Source organism: Zootoca vivipara, chromosome 14 (genome assembly GCF_963506605.1).
Source record: "Zootoca vivipara chromosome 14, rZooViv1.1, whole genome shotgun sequence".
Taxonomy (NCBI): Eukaryota; Metazoa; Chordata; class Lepidosauria; order Squamata; family Lacertidae; genus Zootoca; species Zootoca vivipara.
Window position 1 is genome coordinate 40,889,641 of NC_083289.1, and position 18,893 is coordinate 40,908,533.

Sequence of the window (18,893 nt, forward strand, 5' to 3'; positions counted from 1 at the left end):
ATCTCACTGCGTTGCCCCAGCCACTCTGGGAAACTTCTGACAATTGCACGGTCAGACAGAATCCCCCAAGAACCCCCATGCAGCCCCCGAGCGGAAATAATGACACAAGACAACGTTCTATGGGATTAAAATTGGCCACAACTTTATTAAAATTCAGATGTAGGGAGACCTTGGCTCAGGCACTGGGCGTTTATCCTTCCCAGCCCCCAGCTGGGGTCTGGGTAATTTTCGGGTTATCCAGCATGTGTGGGGGTTGGGCTAGCTCTGGAGAACATATGTTCAAGCAGATAGCCCGCCCCCCTCAATCGGCGCCGCTGGAGAGGGAGGGCAATGACAGCCTCTGGGTGTATGGTCAAGGCCTCCCCCTAGCCCCATTTACCCTGTTATCGCCGCCGTGATGGGGGTGGGGGTCACTGCCCCCACGCCCCCCCCCCATTTATGTAGATGACTAAAGGAGGCCTGCATCCGCCAAAGTTGTGACGAATTGCTACGGGAAAGGTGAAACCTGACAATGCAGGGAAATTCCTTTCCGGCCCTTCAATAGCAGCCTTGTCGTAGCAGCGCCTGCGTGCATGTACACCTGTGGAAGAAATAACCAGTAAAGCAAGCATTAATTTTGGGGGGAGTGGAGGGTGGGAAAGCTCTGAATCCGTCGGCTGCTTCCTGAGAATGACTCTGCTTCTGCTGTGTGCACTGTAAGGTTACCTCCTCCTACCTGGCCAATCCCCCGGCAACGCCTCCCCGAGCTGGATTGGACAGGTAACTGCGTGGGCGGAGTCCACCAGTATCCAGCCCGGGAAGGCAGCGCCGGCCTCCAAACTTCTAGGGCTGCCCCAGGGACCCCAGGGAGCTGTGTGCGACTGCACAAAATGTGCCTCCCCTTTTATGTGGGGAACGGTCATTATGAAACTCCAGGAAACAATAGTGGCTCGGCCTGGTAGATGTATCCTTAGAATTAAGGTATGGAATGCCTTTGACTAGGAATCTGTAATCAGTACCAGTCTAAAACTTAGCTCAAAAGTCTGTCCACACAAAAACCAATTCCTGTTCCCCACCCAGCTGTCCAGCGCTATCTTTCCAGCAACCTAAATTCAGTGGTGGTGGGGAGTTTTTTAGTTGCTATTTTTTTATTTATAGTTGTTGCTATTTTTAGACAACCGAGAGGCAGAAATACCTAATACATATATTAGGACCGTAATGCTAGAGGATTGGGTTAGGTGACTCTTGACGCCTCTTCTAATTCCACAATTCTGTGATTCAAAGTCACCCAGAGATCTATCGCCGCTCACCTCCAGACTGTCAGTACTTTGCAGGAGGGTTTCAAGCACATACTACAAACTTTGGATTTGCGCAATTAAAGCACTCTGTTACCCTGGCACAACAAATCCACTTTAAGCTAGCAAACAGATGTTTTGCGGTTTGGGAAGTTGTGGGGAAATGCAACAAAAATTGTGGGATTTTATGGAACTGTCCGAGCTGACTGGGAGACCAGGGGGAAGAATCGGTGGAAGAAGATTGGAAGAAATTTAAAGTTTATTTAGAAAAGAATTCTAAGATTAGTAGTTTTTACTAAAAGATTTGGAAGTATAAAGAGGTTGTGGAAGAGTAATAGTTGAGTTGTTATTATTATATATTAAGATTTAGTTAAGTGTTGTTGTATTGAGTTTTAAGATTTAATAAGAATAGAATTGTATTTTGAGATAATTATAAGTGATTATAAGATTGATAAGTTAGTAAGTGATATAATTTGTTTAGATAATTATTAAGAAGAATGGAATCAAGATATGGAAGTACTAAGGAAATAATATAATGAAACGCGGTGGGGAGGGATTGGAGGAAGTCGACAAAGATAGAATTTTTTGATAGAAGAATGTTTTTGATATTTATTTATTTCATTGTAGTGTTTGTAATTTGTTTTTGTGTATACCTTGTGTGTTTTGTTGTTGTTGTATGTTTCATTTTGCAAAATCAATAAATATATTTTTTTTAAAAAAAGGCTGTTGTAAAGATGACGGTGGCTGCCATTATTTGCAATTGCATTTATTCTTCTGTGCCGTGCTTTTTTTCTTGTAGATTGGTGACCTAAAGGAGTGCTAACGTCATTGCAAGGTTTAATTCTTCTGCCATGAAAACTTTACTGAAATCACAGATTCTCAGATCGTTCTGGATACTTCGACTGCATCACCGATGGTTCCACAGGCACAACAGGCTCCTTGGCTCTCCCATTTTTGCTCAGTATGAAGCTCAAAGCCAAGGAGAGCAGCAGCTACCGGAGTATTTTAACTTTGCAAGTGACGTATTGGATAAATGGTCACAGATCGAGAAGGTAGAATTTATTTTCCTTCTAGAGATGAAGTGGCTCCTTCTAAATTAATACAGTGGTACCTCTACTTATGAATTTAATGCGTTCCAAACACACATTTGTAAGTAAAAAAAAATGTAAGTCAAATCCCATAGGAATGCATTGGGAGAAAAAATTCATAAGTCGAAGCAACCCTATCTAAAAATTCGTAAGTAGAAAAAATCCTATCTAAACCGCATCCAAGATGGCGGACGGAGCTCCATTTGTAAGTAGAGGTACCACTGTATCTGATTGTGTCCTTTTTTGAAAAGCAGTTAACAGGTGTGGGTGTGGGTATATATATATGTATGTTGTTGTTGTTGTTTAGTCGTTTAGTCGTGTCCGACTCTTCGTGACCCCATGGACCATAGCACGCCAGGCACTCCTGTCTTGCACTGCCTCCCGTAGTTTGGTCAAACTCATGTTCGTAGCTTCGAGAACACTGTCCAACCATCTTGTCCTCTGTCGTCCCCTTCTCCTAGTGCCCTCAATCTTTCCCAACATCAGGGTCTTTTCCAAGGATTCTTCTCTTCTCATGAGGTGGCCAAAGTATTGGAGCCTCAGCTTCATGATCTGTCCTTCCAGGGAGCACTCAGGGCTGATTTCCTTAAGAATGGATAGGTTTGATCTTCTAGCAGTCCATGGGACTCTCAAGAGTCTCCTCCAGCACCATAATTCAAAAGCATCAATTCTTCGGCGATCAGCCTTCTTTATGGTCCAGCTCTCACTTCCATACATCACTACTGGGAAAACCATAGCTTTAACTATACGGACCTTTGTCGGCAAGGTCCGTATAGTCTATAATCTAGAAATATATATACACACACATATGATGCTTTGATGCCAACTTACTTCTAAATAGCGAGCACCTCCAAACCATCAGAAATTTGTGGCAGGGTTTCAAGCATATACAACAAAATTTGTTGTTGTTTAGTCGTTTAGTCGTGTCTGACTCTTCATGACCCCATGAACCATAGCACGCCAGGCACTCCTGTCTTCCACTGCCTCCTGCAGTTTGGTCAAACTCATGTTCGTAGCTTCGAGAACACTGTCCAACCATCTCGTCCTCTGTCGTCCCCTTCTCCTTGTGCCGTCAATCTTTCCCAACATCAGGGTCTTTTCCAGAGAGTCTTCTCTTCTCATGAGGTGGCCAAAGTATTAGAGCCTCAGCTTCAGGATCTGTCCTTCCAGTGAGCACTCAGGGCTGATTTCCTTCAGAATGGATAGGTTTGATCTTCTTGCAGTCCATGGGACTCTCAAGAGTCTCATTAAAGTGGATTAAAACACTCTATCATCCCAGCACAACAAATCTACTTTTAAAAAGTATTGAACCTTTTGCAGTTAAGAAAATTACAGAGGAATGCATTAAAAATTGTGGAGTGAGCAAATGATTAATGAACAAATGTATAAACACCCCACAGAGAAATCAGGTTTAATGATGCTCTTTGGTGTACAAACCCACCCCCACCAGATTGGAAGATATGTTGAGTAAAGACCAGATCTAACCTCCACATAAGCTTTATGTAAGCAAATAAGGATGAAGGCACAATTAACAGGCTGCCTGGAGGAGCCCAGTAATAAGTCTCATCCACACACCCTCCAAGCCTGATCTGGAATTGACCGTGTCATCACATACCCCTCAACTCTCCTGCTTAAATCAGGACATCTCATTTTGGGGGGCTGTGCTCGCGCATGAGGACACGGTACCCTAAAACACGAGAGCACCGGACCTAAAAATGCAAGAGATCACAGTGCCCAGAAACACACATTTCAAAAAAAACCACAACAGTCAGCCCTTAGGCTGAAAAAAGGACCCCCACCCCTGCTAAATCAGGTCTATAAACCAAACAAACTTTTTCCTTTTCTTTTAACACATCTGCCTTTATTTTGTAGGATGGGAAAAGACCTTCCAACCCAGCACTATGGTGGATAAATGGAAGAGGGGGTGAAGTAAGGTGGAGCTTTGAGGAGCTGGGATTCCTGTCCAGGAAAGTGGCCAATATACTCTCCAACCAATGTGGGCTATGCAGAGGAGACAGAGTTTTGGTCATCCTGCCCCGAATCCCGGAATGGTGGTTGGTGACCGTGGCTTGCATAAGAACAGGTCAGTCTAGCAGCCACAGAACCAGGAGGCCACAAATTCCCCATCCTTGAAATACAGCCTTTCCTGGGACTGTCTTGAACTACAACTTCCAGCATCCCCAGCCAAAACTTCCAATGGTCAAGGATGATGGGAGTTGTAGTGCAAGACATCCGGAGGGCATCATGTTGGGGGGACAGCTCTTGGTGGCCACCCACAAGTTGAAACAATAAAGCAAGTGTGGGCAATTTCTGGCCCTCCAGATGTTACTAAACTACAACTCCCATCTACCCTAGCAAGAAGGGTCAATGGCCAGGCATGATTGGAGTTGTAGTTTAGTAACATCTGGTGGGCCAATGGTTCCCCCACACCTGCCATAAAATGGTGGTCAGGAGACTCCATGCCAGGCACCCCCAAACTGCGGCCCTCCAGATGTTTTGGCCTACAACTCCCATGACCCCTAGCTAACAGGACCAGTGGTCAGGAGTGATGGGAACTGTAGTCCAAAACATCTGGAGGGCTGAAGTTTGGGGGTGCCTGCTCCATGCCATGGGCCAGATTAGACCCACCAGGCCTCTCCATTTGGCCCAGAAGCATCCGAGTCTCCTACAACACCGATCCACCTGTCCTTAAAAAGAACATTGCTCTTCTCGTAGGAATCGTCCTTATCCCTGGAACATCCCAGTTAACAGCAAAAGACATTCAGTACAGACTTCAGGCATCGAAGGCCAAGTGTATCGTCACCACGGACGCTTTGGCCCCTGCAGTGGATTCCATTGCAGGCAGCTGCGACTTCCTGCAAACCAAACTGGTTGTATCTGAAGGCAAAAGGGGTGGGTGGCTGAATTTCAATGAACTCTGCAAGTGAGTATCCCTCATTGTGCTTCATCCAACAACACAGGGGTGGAGAACCTTCAGGGCCAGGGGACCAAAGGCAGCCCTCCAAGCCTCCCTGGTTAGCCCTTAAGACTTTCCTCAGGCCATAGCCATTTTCCAGGCATACATTCTCTCAGTGCTTTTTTCCCCTAGGAAAAAAAATGGTGCTGGTACTCACCATAAAGTTGTTTAAAAAGTGCCACACTTTTTAACAACGAAAAAGAGGTACCAGTACTACGTACCCTTGAGTACCCCTAGAGGAAAAAACCATGGCTTTCTCTCCCCAGACCACCCCCTCCCAGGCCCTGCTTTGCAGTCTCCTCGGGTGCATTTGCCTGGCTGGAATGCGTCCCTGAGCTCTGTTAAGGCTTCTTGCATAGATAGAGGCTAAAATTGGGTATGTGGTTGTGGGTGGGAAGTGGCCTCTTGCACTTGCAATTTTGGCATTCCATGTTACACAGAGAGGCTCCCGATAGCCATGCTTGCGTGAGAACAAAGATCCATGATCCAATGGTCATTTACTTCACCAGTGGGACGACAGGAGCTCCAAAGATGGCTGAGCATTCCCAAGGGAGTCTTGGCTTCCGGCCCATCGCCAACAAAAGGTATCAAATAGAGCCGAAGGAAAAATGTACTGAGAAAAGGTCTTGAGATTTTCTATTTCTCCTCACCAAAGGAGGTTCCTTTGCAACACTTTCTCCATATATTCTCCACCATTTTGTGAGGCAGCTTCCATTTCCCATCAGCCCCTACTCCACAATTCCCCAGAAATGCATTGTGAGGGATACAAAATGGCAGCCAGGCTGCCAACACAGCTGTTGCTGCTGCCAACACTAATACTGAGACCCACCACTGAGAAACTCATGAAGAACCTCTCTCCCACTCATCCCTAGCCAATCTTCCCTCATTTTCTCTTGGCACGAGTTCAGGGTCCAGCATTATAGAGTCAGGCAAGGCAAGGCAGGGCAAAGTCCAGTTTTCAGTAAGACAGAGGAGGATCAAGCAAGGCAAGGTGAAGTCCAGCTTATGGTGAAGCAAGGCAACTTGGTAAGTTAAAGTGCAGCAAAGTAAGATAGGCATTTGGGAGGAATGCAGAACAGCCTTGTGGAGCAATGAAGAGAGAGATGCATTCATGCTATTCATGAAAGTGAACGCAGCAAAACACCAGGCACAATTACTGGGCGGTACCTGATCAGCATTAATCTAAGGGGGAGGCTCCTTGGGGTTTAAATAAGGGGGCAGAGACCCTAGTAGATCAGGGTTGCAAACTTTGAAGGGTACTGTCAGAGGGTCGTCGTGGCTACTCTAGAGTAACTCCACCTGAGTCCAGTTTCTCTTCAAAGACGTTCATTGTGCTATTTATTTACAGTGTAGAGACAGCTTAAAACATGACCTCTCATCCCGAATCAGAATCCGGCAATGGCGTACGTCTGTTCCTACGCCAGCAAAGTAGGCGGGGCACCCCAAAACGCCGCCCCCTTGACCTGCGTTGCGGCGCTCTCCTTACTTCTTGCGCCGGAAGGGGCGATGCCCTTTCAGCTTCCTCCCTGAGCGGCCGGTGCCCTGGCTCTCCAACATCCCTGAGCACCTGTCTGCATCCCTCCGCCCCCCCCCCCGAGCTTTCCCATTGTTCCTCCCTCTGATTTCTCTCCTCCTCCGAGTCCCTCCCTCCCCCTCTGGCTGCTTCAGAACCACTGGCGCTCTCTGTACTTGACGAGGTGGACGTCAGGATGATGGGGGCTGGCTCCCTGTAGGGAGTCACCCTTACAGGTACAAATGTATTTAATAAATAAATTTAAAATAATAATACCAAACAGTACAATGCCCATAGCTGCCAAGTTTTCCCTTTTCTCGCGAGGAAGCCTATTCAGCATAAGGGAAAATCCCTGTAAAAAGGGATAACTTGGCAGCTATGACAATGCCAGCCACTGAGCATAATCTTCAAGGCCCTTGTTATGTGCTTAAATTGCCTGTTCCCATTTTCTTTCCTCTATTTTATCAGATACTGGCTGGAGTTGACCCCTGCTGACATTATGTGGTCCACTGCAGATACAGGATGGGTAGTGGCTTCTCTGGGATCTGTTTTTGAACCATGGGTTTTGGGTACCTGCGTCTTCATACATAGCCTGCACCAAATAGAATCAACAATTATCCTGAATGTAAGATTCCTGCTCCTGTCTCTTCAAACATTCTACCTGGTTTTTCTCTATAAGGGCAGCTAGTCAGTGGCTATTACATTAGAAGTGGAGGAGATGTAATGAGACTGATTGTTTCTTAACATTATTTTTGACTAATTGCTATTGTCTCTGAGCCTGTGGAATAGGTTGGGATTTATGCCCACTGAAGGTTAATCAGAGGGACGCGGGTGGCGCTGCGGGTTAAACCACAGCGCCTAGGGCTTGCCGATCACAAGGTCAGCGGTTCGAATCCTCGCAACAGGGTGAGCTCCCGTTGCTCGGTCCCAGCTCCTGCATACCTAGCAGTTCGACAGCACGTCAAAGGGCAAGCAGATAAATAGGTACCGCTACAGTGGGAAGGTAAACGGTGTTTCCGTGTGCTGCTCTGGTTCGCCAGAAGCAACTTAGTCATGCTGGCCACATGACCTGGAAGCTGCACGCTGGCTCCCTCGGCCAATAATGCGAGATGAGCGCCGCAACCCCAGAGTCGGTCATGACTGGACCTAATGGTCAGGGGTCCCTTTATCCTTTAAGGTTAATCAGACCACAATTGCTCTTGCTTTACTTAGGGATGGAGGAGAATGTTTGTCCTGGGGGATTAGGGATAAATTCAAAATAAATTCAGTTTGCATTTCAAGATAAACGTACCTAATTCACACTTTCTGAAACAATATGAGAGCCGAAACATGAGAGCCTTCTTCCAATATCTGAAGGACTGTCACATGGAAGATGGAGCAAGCTTGTTTTCTGCTACATGCGGCTCTCTCAGTCTGGCCTTTGGCATTCTCCCCAAACTACAACCCTCACTAGCCTTGCATTGTACTCTCCTTGGGTGTTTCGGTCCGAATAGACTATGTCTTTGAACTCTGATAATGCTTTTCGTTTGGAGACTAGAGAGTGTGTAGAACTAAGCCCTCTGTTCAAGGGTAAAATTAACATTGGTTGCTCCGCCCACTTCCCCTCAGGCCCCGCCCACCATGGGCATGTGGCCCTCAAAAGGTCGCCAAGAAGAGAGTGTGACCCTCATCCTGAAAAAAGTTCCCCACTCCCCTAGTTTAGCATTACTGTGCATCGGCCAATTTGTGAGAGAAACCAAGACAGTTAATATAAAACTCAGTTGATTAAGACATTGGGTTGGATCAGATTGTGTTGTTCTTGTACAACCTTTGCCTTTTCTTATGTGCTAGACTCTGTCCCGGTTTCCCATCACCGCCATGATGGGTGCTCCAACCTTGTTCCGCATGTTGGCACAGAGCGATCTCACCAGGTACCTTGAAGAACTCCTTTCAAAATACGATCGTTTCAGAATGGATTTCCTGCATGTGTCCATACTGTGATGTCAGTCATGTTATTGAAGCTCTAGTTTGAAATACAAACCTTGGCATCTTGCCCTGCTTGTTTCCAATACCAGACAAACGTTACATTCCAAGAATTGCAATTGTGATTTGAGAGGAAGAGAAGAACTTTTACTTCTTCTTCTGGTATCTGGAGTGGTAGCAGCAGAATGGATCTGGTTATTGCTCTTTCCCCTTGGTGGTGTCTTGAACACTGCTACAGCGGCGCCTTGGGCACTAGGGAGCCTGGGAAATGTGTTTTTCCCAAGGCACCCGATAGCTTCAGTTTAGACCTCCCAGACACTTGTGCCCCTACCATAACTGTATTCAGGGTGCCGAGAGAGAGAGGAAGAGGGAGGAAGATCTCCCGGCCTGGCACTACCATGGTCACAACTGCCTTTGCTAAGTCAGGTAAATGACAAACAGGAAGTGCAAAGGTTGATTGATGTGGTTTGGAAGGCTTACATGGATTGGATAAGGACCCAGTTGTGTTCCTAATGATGTCATCAGGAGCAAAACAGGCCAAGCTGGATTCCAAATGAAGAGCACACATTCTCATGGCTCAGGATGGAGACACACAACTATATTTAGATACTGATGCAGTGATCCTTTTTTCCAGTGGCCTGAAGGTGTGTTAAGACCACATTTCACCATAGTTTTAATACCATCAAAGCACTATCTGGGGCACCGGGAAGCTTGGGAAATGTCCTTTTCCTAGGGTGCCCAATAACTTCTGTACAACATGTTCTGGGTACTCAGAAGGGGCTCTCTAGAATGTGCCTATCTAGGCCTGCCCGCTAGATGACAATGCTTGCACCAGCCACACGCCTGGACAACACACATGTTGGGCATAGCTGTCAAGTTTTCCCTTTTCTCACGAGGAAGCCTATTCAGCATAAGGGAATTTCCCTTTGAAAAAGGGAGAACTTGACAGCTATGATGTTGGGGTCTATGGGGGTGGGGTGAGCCAGCTGTGCTCTAGAGATACCCCCTTCACCTATTCCTTACCCACAGCCACCAAATGACTGAATAGAGTTCATGTTCTTTCCCCATTGAGTGTAACTCCCAACAACCTGCCAGGCCTTGTTGATGACCCCCTCCTTGAACTGTGCATTTCTAAGATGCTACATAAAATGCCCACCTTCGTCGCCAGTGAAATATACTCGGAGTCCTGTAGTGTCTTCATGCTCTTTATTGCAGCTTGTAAAACAGTGAATGAGATGCCCCATAAACCTCAGGCTTTTATATACATTATTTACACAATGGGTCCCGTCTGACTGGCTGATTCTGCTTCCCTCCTGGAGCCTGATTGGTCTTCTCCTGCAAGCCAATCAGTTGTTGCATTCTAGGATCCTACTTGCCTATTGTTCTAGGACCCAAGCTTAGTACATCACAGGGGTCTCTTATTTTGTTCACCCACATCCAGTTATAAGTTCATGAGTCTGCAGTACTGCTTAAGTGGAGGGGAACCTCTGAATCCTGAAGTGATGGAGCAGTGGAAGAACATGACGGGACTCCACATCTTCGATCTCTATGGACAGACAGAAACGGTAGGTGCTCCTGTTTATTCTTATGCTTTCAATGATCTTTTAAGATCGAGATAGGGGACCTCAAACACATGGGCCAAGGTGGATGCCAAGCCTTGCTATCTGGCCCTCAGGATTCTCCTCATATCATATCCCTCCCCAGCCACACCCCCTCTCCTCCCTTCACTGACCCCCTGCTTTGCACCCCCATTTAGTGTTTCCACTGGGTAATTAAATAGTTGTCATTGAACTCACATAAAATGCTTCTTCCTTGCCTAAAAGGAGGATTGAGGGTTTTGTGAGTATCTGTCAGCTTCCCCCACACCTGCACCTGCAGCTCAGGTTCTGGGCCAAGTTGATTGCCTTTAAGCATCACCAATTTGCCTCCCGAGAAAGGGGTTTCTGTTGAAGCAAAAAAGGGCGGGTTAAAAAGAATAGTGATGTCTTTTGGGTTCAGGCCCAACTTCTGCACCTGGTTCAAACAAAGGCAGTGACACCCCCTGCTATTTATTGAAACCTAGGGCAGATCTACACTCATGATTTATAACGTTAAGGAAGGGTTAAGGAAGGGTTATCATAACATATTTGGACATGCTACGTTTTGCTTGTGACGTTAATAATGCGTTATTAAAATGAGACACCATAGGGCGCTGCAGAGTAACCAGGAACCGGGCAGTAGGGAAACTGCTTTGTTATGAAGGAAACAAGATAAGGAAGGTGTGTTGTTGTTGTTTTAGTAGTATAACCTGTGATGTTTTAGAACAATATATCTAATAGGTTAGTGTAGACCTGGCCCTAGTCAAACGTTGTAAAGCTACAGAAACTTGGGAATATGCCATTTGAAATCCTTGCGCATCACTTCAGTGTAAACATGCAGAAGATCAAGATGCAAAGATATCAAAAGCTGTTGGGGAAATGCCATATAGTCCCTTTCTAAGCAATATGTAACAATCTTCTTTTAAACAGGGTATGATTTGTGCAGTTAAAAAAGGGATGAAAATTAAACCCGGTTCAATGGGAAAGGCATGTGCACCATATCAAATCGAGGTGAGTGGTTCCTTTTTTCTTTTTTTTTAGCTCCTATCCATTTTTAAATGACAGCCAGTGAAGGCTGGTCCATTAGGGGAAATGGGGCACTGCACTACCAACGTCAGTCCACGTTCAGCCAACACCCTCCCCCCACAGCTGCCTATCTGCCTACTTACAACCAGTCTCGGGGTGGCCCCAGCTGCCAGCTTCCCCCTTCCTCCTTAGTCTCAGTGTTGCTCTTGTAAAACTCAACAGGGAAGAAGATGGAGACAAAACTAGAATTAGTTCACTTTGCCAGTCATTTGGTTCTACCTACTGCTGGCCTCCTTGCTTTCTGCCACACTAATCCAAATGGGCACCAGCCGAAACCACAGAGTACAGCTGTCGTGACACACCAAAATAGAGGACGCTTGATGCTGTGGTCTAAACCACTGAGCCTCTTGGGCTTGCCAATCAGAAGGTCAGCGGTTCGAATTCCCATGACGGAGTGAGCTCCCATTGCTCTGTCCCAGCTTCTGCCAACCTAACAATTCAAAAGCACGCGAGTGCAAGTAGATAAATAGGTACCACTGCGGCAGGAAGGTAAATGGCATTTCCATGCACTCTGGCTTCCGTCACAGTGTTCCGCTGCACCAGAAACGGTTTAGTCCCGCTGACCACATGACCCGGAAAGCTGTCAGTGGACAAACGCCAGCTCCCTCGGCTTGAAAGTGAGATGAGCGCCGCAACTCCATAGTTGCCTTCTTTGACTGATCTTAACCGTCCAGGGGTACTTTACCTTTACCTTTCCTTTTCTCTTCTTCTAGATCATAGATGAAGAAGCAAATGTTCTGCCACCTGGGAAAGAAGGAGAAATAGGCATCAGAGTGAAGCCCCAAAGACCCCTTGGTTTCTTCTCCCACTATGTAGTAAGAAGCCTTCTGGAGAACTCCATTGATTTTTGTGTGGCATATGAAGAGACACCATAATTAGAAAGGCTGGGTGAATCCACAAAGCTTTGTTCCCCTTGGTTCAACTCAGGTTTATTCTGTATTTTCATCACTACCGCCCCAGAATCAGGGGGGAAGTTCCCAAGCGAAATTTGGAAGGAGTTGTGTCTTTATTTACATATAAAATAATATCCATATGCCATCCATCCAAATAAAATATCAAAACAGTGGACAGCATGCTTTGTATATGTCTGTCTAATACAGCATAAAGGCAACACAAAAGAAACATTAAAGTGACTGTCTCATCTTGAGAAAATTTTAACAACTGCATAGGCCTGTTGGCATCAAAAGATCTTCAACAGCAATTACCAGTAGCAGAGAGATTAGATTCAGGTTTCATTTGAAGCGGAATTTGTCAAATCTGCCCTTTCCAATATATATGTATGTGTGTGATATACACCTGTCCTTCAAAATTTGCACCGCTCAGAGTTTCGTTAGCATTTTTTCTTTACTTATTTTTAAATTTGTATACCACCCTTCATCTGTAGATCGAGTGGCTCACAGCATAAAAATGCAAGATAAAAACACAAACTACATAATAAAAAGAAGAACAAAACAAAATAATGACCCCTCTCCCTCCAAGCCCCTCCCACAAACACATTAAAAAGGATATAGGGTATTAGGAATGCTATTTTTCTAGACAAAGAGGTACTGTAACTCACTATGAACCGTGTTCTCTTAGAATGGCAATGATGCCCACCTGAGAGGTGCCGGAACTGAGTTCCAGTGAGTTCCGGCTGAAAAAAGCCCCGAATGTTAGTCAGCCACAAGCCTGGCTGAAGATATGCTGTGCAGTTTGCCAACCAACCAATATTACATAAATGCATATATTAGGGGACACTGTGCATGAAAACAAACATACTGATGAAACACATAAAAAGGCATTGTGTTTGGCTTAACCACCATTCCATCTTCTCATTGAACTCTGGTAACTGTAGTTCTGTGAGGGGAATAGGGAATAGGGACCTCCTAACCTTCTCTCAGCACCCTTAACAATCCGGAGTTCCCAGTCATTGTAGAGACAATACTGAACTAAATGGACCAATGTTCTGATTCGGGGTAAGGCAACTTCCGATGCTCCTATAACTGCAGCCCTGGGGCAAAATGTTCCTGTGGTTCATTCCCCCTTTCTGAACTGTTTTCATTAGGATAACCCAGAGAAAACAGCTGCAACAGAACGAGGGGATTTTTACGTGACTGGGGACAGAGGAATGATGGATAAAGATGGATACGTTTGGTTTATCGGGAGAGCTGACGATATCATCAATTCTGCAGGGTTGGTTTGTTCTCTCCCTTTCCTGATTTTTGTGTGCTTCTGTAGCTCTTTGAACCTGGATACTTCAGGATCCCCAAACCATCTTGCATTGGCACGAACAAGATTCTAATCAGCCAGTGCTCTGTAGCAGCCGGTTGTGTGGCAATGCCCCTCCCTCCACATGAAATAAGATACAAGACACAGTGAATAAATTTAAGTGGGCGAAAAGGCCACAACTTTATTGGTTACGAATGATGAGCGGTATTGGCTTAGGCATTGGAACCTAACCGGCTATATCCGACTGTAACCCGTGTGTTACAGTCTGGGAGAAATTAACCACCAGAAAGGAGCCCGGTGATGTACATCTACTGGAACACCTCCTGTGGCCACCGTTGGGGGGTGCCATAAGGCCCTGTCCTCCGCAGGCTCAGGACAAAGCTACCGCCCCCGGAATCCCTTTAACGGAATTACTTCTCCAATTTCTGGGCAGAGGATGACGCAAACTGCCCCCCCTTCTTCTTTTATGCAAATTTCCAATGCCTAACCGCAAAACCAAGTTGTGACGAATTGCTATGAGGTAGGTGAAAAAACCAGCTTGGCTAGCCCCAAGTGGAAAAAGTCCTACCAGGCCCCCCGGCCAACCAAGGCGACCAACAGAAGTCCATAGCAGCGTCAGCCTAACCTGCCTAGCCTACAGGGTGGGTGGGCGGGTGATCCATTCGGGTTGGGTGCTGGGGCAAGAAAGGCTGAGTTCCCGCCTCCAGCCAGTTTAAAAGATGCTAAGCCCTGCCTCCCGGCCAACCCTAATGGCTGGCCGGGGTCTGACGGAGGCGGGAACTCCCTCCTCGCGAGGGGGCTGCTCTCAGCCCCCATCGCGAGAGTTCATTCGGGGCAAGCCCACAACACCACCTCCGTGGAGATGTGAAAGTGGCTATATTGGACGAAGATCCGGGAGACCTTCAACCAGTCATAGACTTTCAGGCTGATCTACCTCACAGGGTTGTTGTGAAGCTAACATGCAGAGGGGTGAAGGACACTTTGAGCCCCTCAGAGGAGAGTTAAAGGGGATGCTATGATTATCTAGATTGGTAGCAGTTGTTATTCAGCGGTTCCCTGTCTGTGGTTTATTGTTTTCTGCAACGTATGCTAGTTTTCAACTGTTAGCTGTAAGCTTCTTTATACGTCAGATGTCTGTGTTTTCACCCCAAGTTCCAACAAATGCAACTAATATACTCCTCATATGCAAAATAGACATTATTCAGGTTAAGAGACATTTCCGTGCCGGGCATCTTCCCCCCTACAATTTCCCCAGTGTTCATACTTGCTTTGTTGTTATTATGTCAATTTATTAGGTATCGCATTGGACCATTTGAAATAGAAAGTGCCCTTTTGGAACATCCAGCAGTAGCAGAAGCCGCAGCCGTCAGCAGCCCAGACCCACTTAGAGGAGAGGTAACAATTGCAGAAAGAGCATCTGTCCAGCAGGGCTGGGGAACCTGTGGCTTTCCAGGTTTCACTGGACTGCAACTCCCATAATCCCAGGCTATTGGTCATGCTGCCTGGGGCTAAGAGAGCTAGTATGCTGCAGTGGTTAGAGTTGTATAGTGCTCAGACTAAATCCTGGGAGACCAGGGTTCAAACCTGCCAGTCACACAGCCATGAAGATCACCGGGTGCTCTTGGGGCCTGTCACTGCTGCTCAGTTTAACGTACCTCACAGGGTTGGTCGATAAATATTTTATTTTTAAAACAAGTATGTTTCCAAGCACAATTCAAAGTGTTGGTGCTGACCTTTAAAACCCCAATCTGCCTTGGCCCTGTATACCTGAAGGAGCATCTCCACCCCCATCGTCCAGTCCGGACACTGAGGTCCAGCTCCGAGGGCTTTCTGGCAGTTTTCTCACTGCAGGTAGTGAAGCTACAGGGAACCAGGCACAGGGTCTTCTTGGTAGTGACACCCACCCTGTGGAATGCCCTTCCACCCAATGCCAAGGAGATAAGTAACTGTATGACTTTTAGAAGATATCTGAAGGCAGCCCTGGACAGGGAAGTTTTTAGTGGTTGATGTTTTATTGCGTTTTTTAATATTTTGTTGGGAGCTGCCTAGAGTGGCTGGGGCAACCCAGTCAGATGGGTGATATGTTGTTGTTGTTGTTGTTGTTGTTGTTGTTGTTGTTGTTGTTGTTGGTAAGAGCCCTGTCTGGAACAGGCCAATAGTCCACCTAACCCCTCATCCTGTTATCCCAGTGCCATCTGTGGGATGCTCACATGCAGGACATACCAAATATTTGAGGAGGGGAGGCTTTCTAGGGTTCGTGCAGAGTGTGTGGCAGGGGTGTTGGTGACTAGAGTGAACAGGGGCACAGCCCCTATTTGTGTATGAGAGAGAGGTGGGGGGGGGGGGAGATTGTCTTTGCTTATATGCCAACTCTGCCTTTTAGGTGGTGAAGGCATTTGTGGTCCTGTCCGCAGCCTACACACTCCGAGACAAGGCAAAATTAACACTCCAGTTGCAGGAGCACGTCAAGAAAGTTACTGCTCCATACAAATATCCAAGGAAGGCAAGTATTACCAGGGAATATAGAGATGTTTAGAGACAGTGGTGCCGGAGAGAGCGGTGTTGTAAGCTCTTAAGTTCCTCTTTTATTTATTTTTAATCACGATTTAAATGATTCATATAATTCTATACAATATATATATATATATATATATATATATATATATATATATATATGCATAACATACCCCTCCCCCCAAAAAGAGATATGAAAGGTCACTTTTCTATACCATAATGATGCCTCTGATCTTTCAAGAAATGAAGTGACACCAGTTACTTTGGAATCTAATCAACTAGTAATTATCATTAGTCTTTGATTTGACTTCTAATTTTCCTCATGATTACTATGTTCCCCAATCTTGTTAACCACTTCTTAATTACTGGGATTGAAAAGGCTCCTCCTTTCATACTTTTAAACTTACTTTCCCAACAGTAAAATGTCTGTGTCTGAGGTCATAGCCTCACCAAACATTTAAAACACTTTTACGCCACTAGCAATCTTGGCTTCCCCCCAAATATATTGGGAAGTGTAGTTTGTTAAGGGTTCTGAGCTGCAATGCCCAGAGTGGTTTAACAGTCAACCCCTTTTCCCAGGAACTCTGGGAATTTATCTCTGAGAGAGAAATAGGGGTATCCAAGAACCCTTAACAAACTACAGCTCCCAATAATCTTTAGGGAGGAGAGCGCTTAATGTTAAAGTGGTACAATAGTGCCTTAAATGTACATGGCTTGATAAAGAATGCTGTGTTATTAAATACATCGTAATAAGAACAACTCTAGTTGGGACACCCACTGTCACTAGTAACAGATGCCCATTCCCCTAATCTGGATGCTGAATTCCACACCCTCCTTGAAAAGCTCAGAGAAGTAACCCATATTCACCATTCATGAACAAGTCCATAAATGTCGGAGGCTAACTAAATTCAGCCCTGTTTGCAACACTCATCAACTGATAGATGCACTGATCTCAGAGCCCATGCCTCTGCAAACAGATTGCTCAGAAATAACAGCCCCCCACCTGTAATCCGAAGCGGTGCATTTTTCCTAGACCAGGTGCAGTGAACCTTTGGCCCTCCAGGTGCTGCTGAATTACAACTTCCTTCATCCTACTGCCTGTAAAAGCCAGCCCACATATAGACTGTCATTATTCTCAGCAGACACCCCACCTGCATTTCACACTATGCTAAACAGCCGTAGCTGTTGTATATAAGGAAGTCACTCTATGGGTTGATTTTCCATGCTTCCTTTCTTGCTGTTGTTCTCGTTTTGCTAGATGGAGTTTGTCCAGGAGCTGCCGAAGACAATCACAGGGAAAATCAGACGGAATGAGTTGAGAAACAAAGAATGGGGGCGAGTTTAACACAATGGGAGAGATTGCACCACTACCGAGTTTCCTTGAACACCATGGACGTTATTCAAGGCTTGTTGATATTGGAATGACCCAACTCTTGGCTGGACTTGGAACATCCGGATTAGAGGCTGTAGGGATGATAAACAATGTAAGGGCTGTACCATTACTATGCAGAGATATCCATGGACTTTAAATATCCCTTGTTAAGTGCCACCCACTCTTCCACGCAGTGACAAGTCTGAGACAGCAACCCGAGATTTAAGTGGATGGGAGAGACCTCAGGAGATTTCGAAATACTCACTTTATTTACAAATTTTCAAGAAGAGCACAGTGGAAGCAAATGGACATCTACTTCAAGCAGTACAACTTTAATGTACTGGGATCTTTGGTTAAAGGGTGGTATATAAATTGAATAGAAATAATAAACAAACAAACAATGATTGCTTGCCACACACAAATCAGAAGGAAAGCTCAATAAATAGCCAACATTGCCTAACAAACTTTGTGCAAATAAAGGTGACCTTGAACTCTGAGAATGGCTCTTTGTTGTTTGGGTGGAGAGCCACCTGCAGCTGTGGACAGAAACTAGCCTACTGTACAAAGGTAAAATCTATATTCATTGTTCCAGTCACTTTTGCCTATGGCCCTGACCCTGACCCACTATTGGCATGACCTTCATAAGGTTTGCCTTATGAAGAGAATGTGGCCTTCGGTCAAGAGTGAAAGGTGAATAAAGTCATGTCATGGAGTGGCTGGATGCAAAGGACGGGTGGGAGGCACCAGCTGGGGAACTCCAAGAAAACCCCCAGGGGAAGAATGCTCACTACCAGGAGACTGGTGATAGGGTGGTGGTGAGTGGCCAGAGGGAGAAGAGGGAGCCGACCAGGAGGAGGAGGGGTCAGAAGCCGGAGAGGTAACATGATTTAGTGAGAAGGAAGAGGCTGTGGCAGAGAGCAGCCCAGAATCAGTGGCAGAAGAGGAGGCTGGTGAGAAGGAGGGGCCAAGAGGCAGAGATGAGTCGGGCTGCTGAAGAAGCCAGGGGAGTCTCCCCTTCCTGCTGCGATCACCTCTCCTCCCCCATGGACTCCCAGAACATAAAGAGGAATGAAGAGGGCAGAGCAAAGAGAGATGAGACGAAGGAGCCTTAGGCTGCTGGGGAAGCCATCTTAGAGAGCAGTGGGAAGGCAGGGACCTTCAGTCCTCACAACTGGGGCCTCATTAGGACAAGACCTACTAGGAAGAGTTGCTGTGAACACTAGACCTGTGCTGTTTTGGTTTCTTTGAAGAAAGAGTTAACTTCACTGGCACCGGGGATTTTATTGCTGACATGCTCCAGTCTCCAGCTCAGCGGCGGAGCTTCATGCTCCGCCACCGGGGGC

At 46.2% G+C, this 18,893-nt stretch overlaps 1 protein-coding gene across 1 annotated transcript; it reads left to right on the plus strand.

The window, feature by feature from the left end:
• Window positions 1-2,125: 2,125 nt before the first annotated feature.
• On the plus strand, window positions 2,126-17,907 carry LOC118092732 (acyl-coenzyme A synthetase ACSM4, mitochondrial-like). Its single transcript, XM_035131191.2, has 13 exons — window positions 2,126-2,326; window positions 4,235-4,445; window positions 5,078-5,285; window positions 5,759-5,902; window positions 7,300-7,456; window positions 8,662-8,741; window positions 10,235-10,358; window positions 11,301-11,381; window positions 12,170-12,271; window positions 13,501-13,628; window positions 14,960-15,059; window positions 16,048-16,167; window positions 17,437-17,907. Exons 1-13 carry the CDS (start codon window positions 2,126-2,128, stop codon window positions 17,521-17,523), a joined length of 1,743 nt encoding a protein of 580 aa, XP_034987082.2. The 3' UTR covers window positions 17,524-17,907.
• The last annotated feature ends 986 nt before the right edge of the window (window positions 17,908-18,893 follow it).

Excerpts from the sequence above, each read along its gene's own strand:
- LOC118092732 (XM_035131191.2), top strand. The coding sequence starts at position 2,126 with ATGAAAACTTTACTGAAATCACAGATTCTCAGATCGTTCTGGATACTT. Across the intron at positions 11,382-12,169 it reads GTGCACCATATCAAATCGAG|ATCATAGATGAAGAAGCAAA; the intron begins GTGAGTGGTTCC and ends CTCTTCTTCTAG. Across the intron at positions 13,629-14,959 it reads GATATCATCAATTCTGCAGG|GTATCGCATTGGACCATTTG; the intron begins GTTGGTTTGTTC and ends TCAATTTATTAG.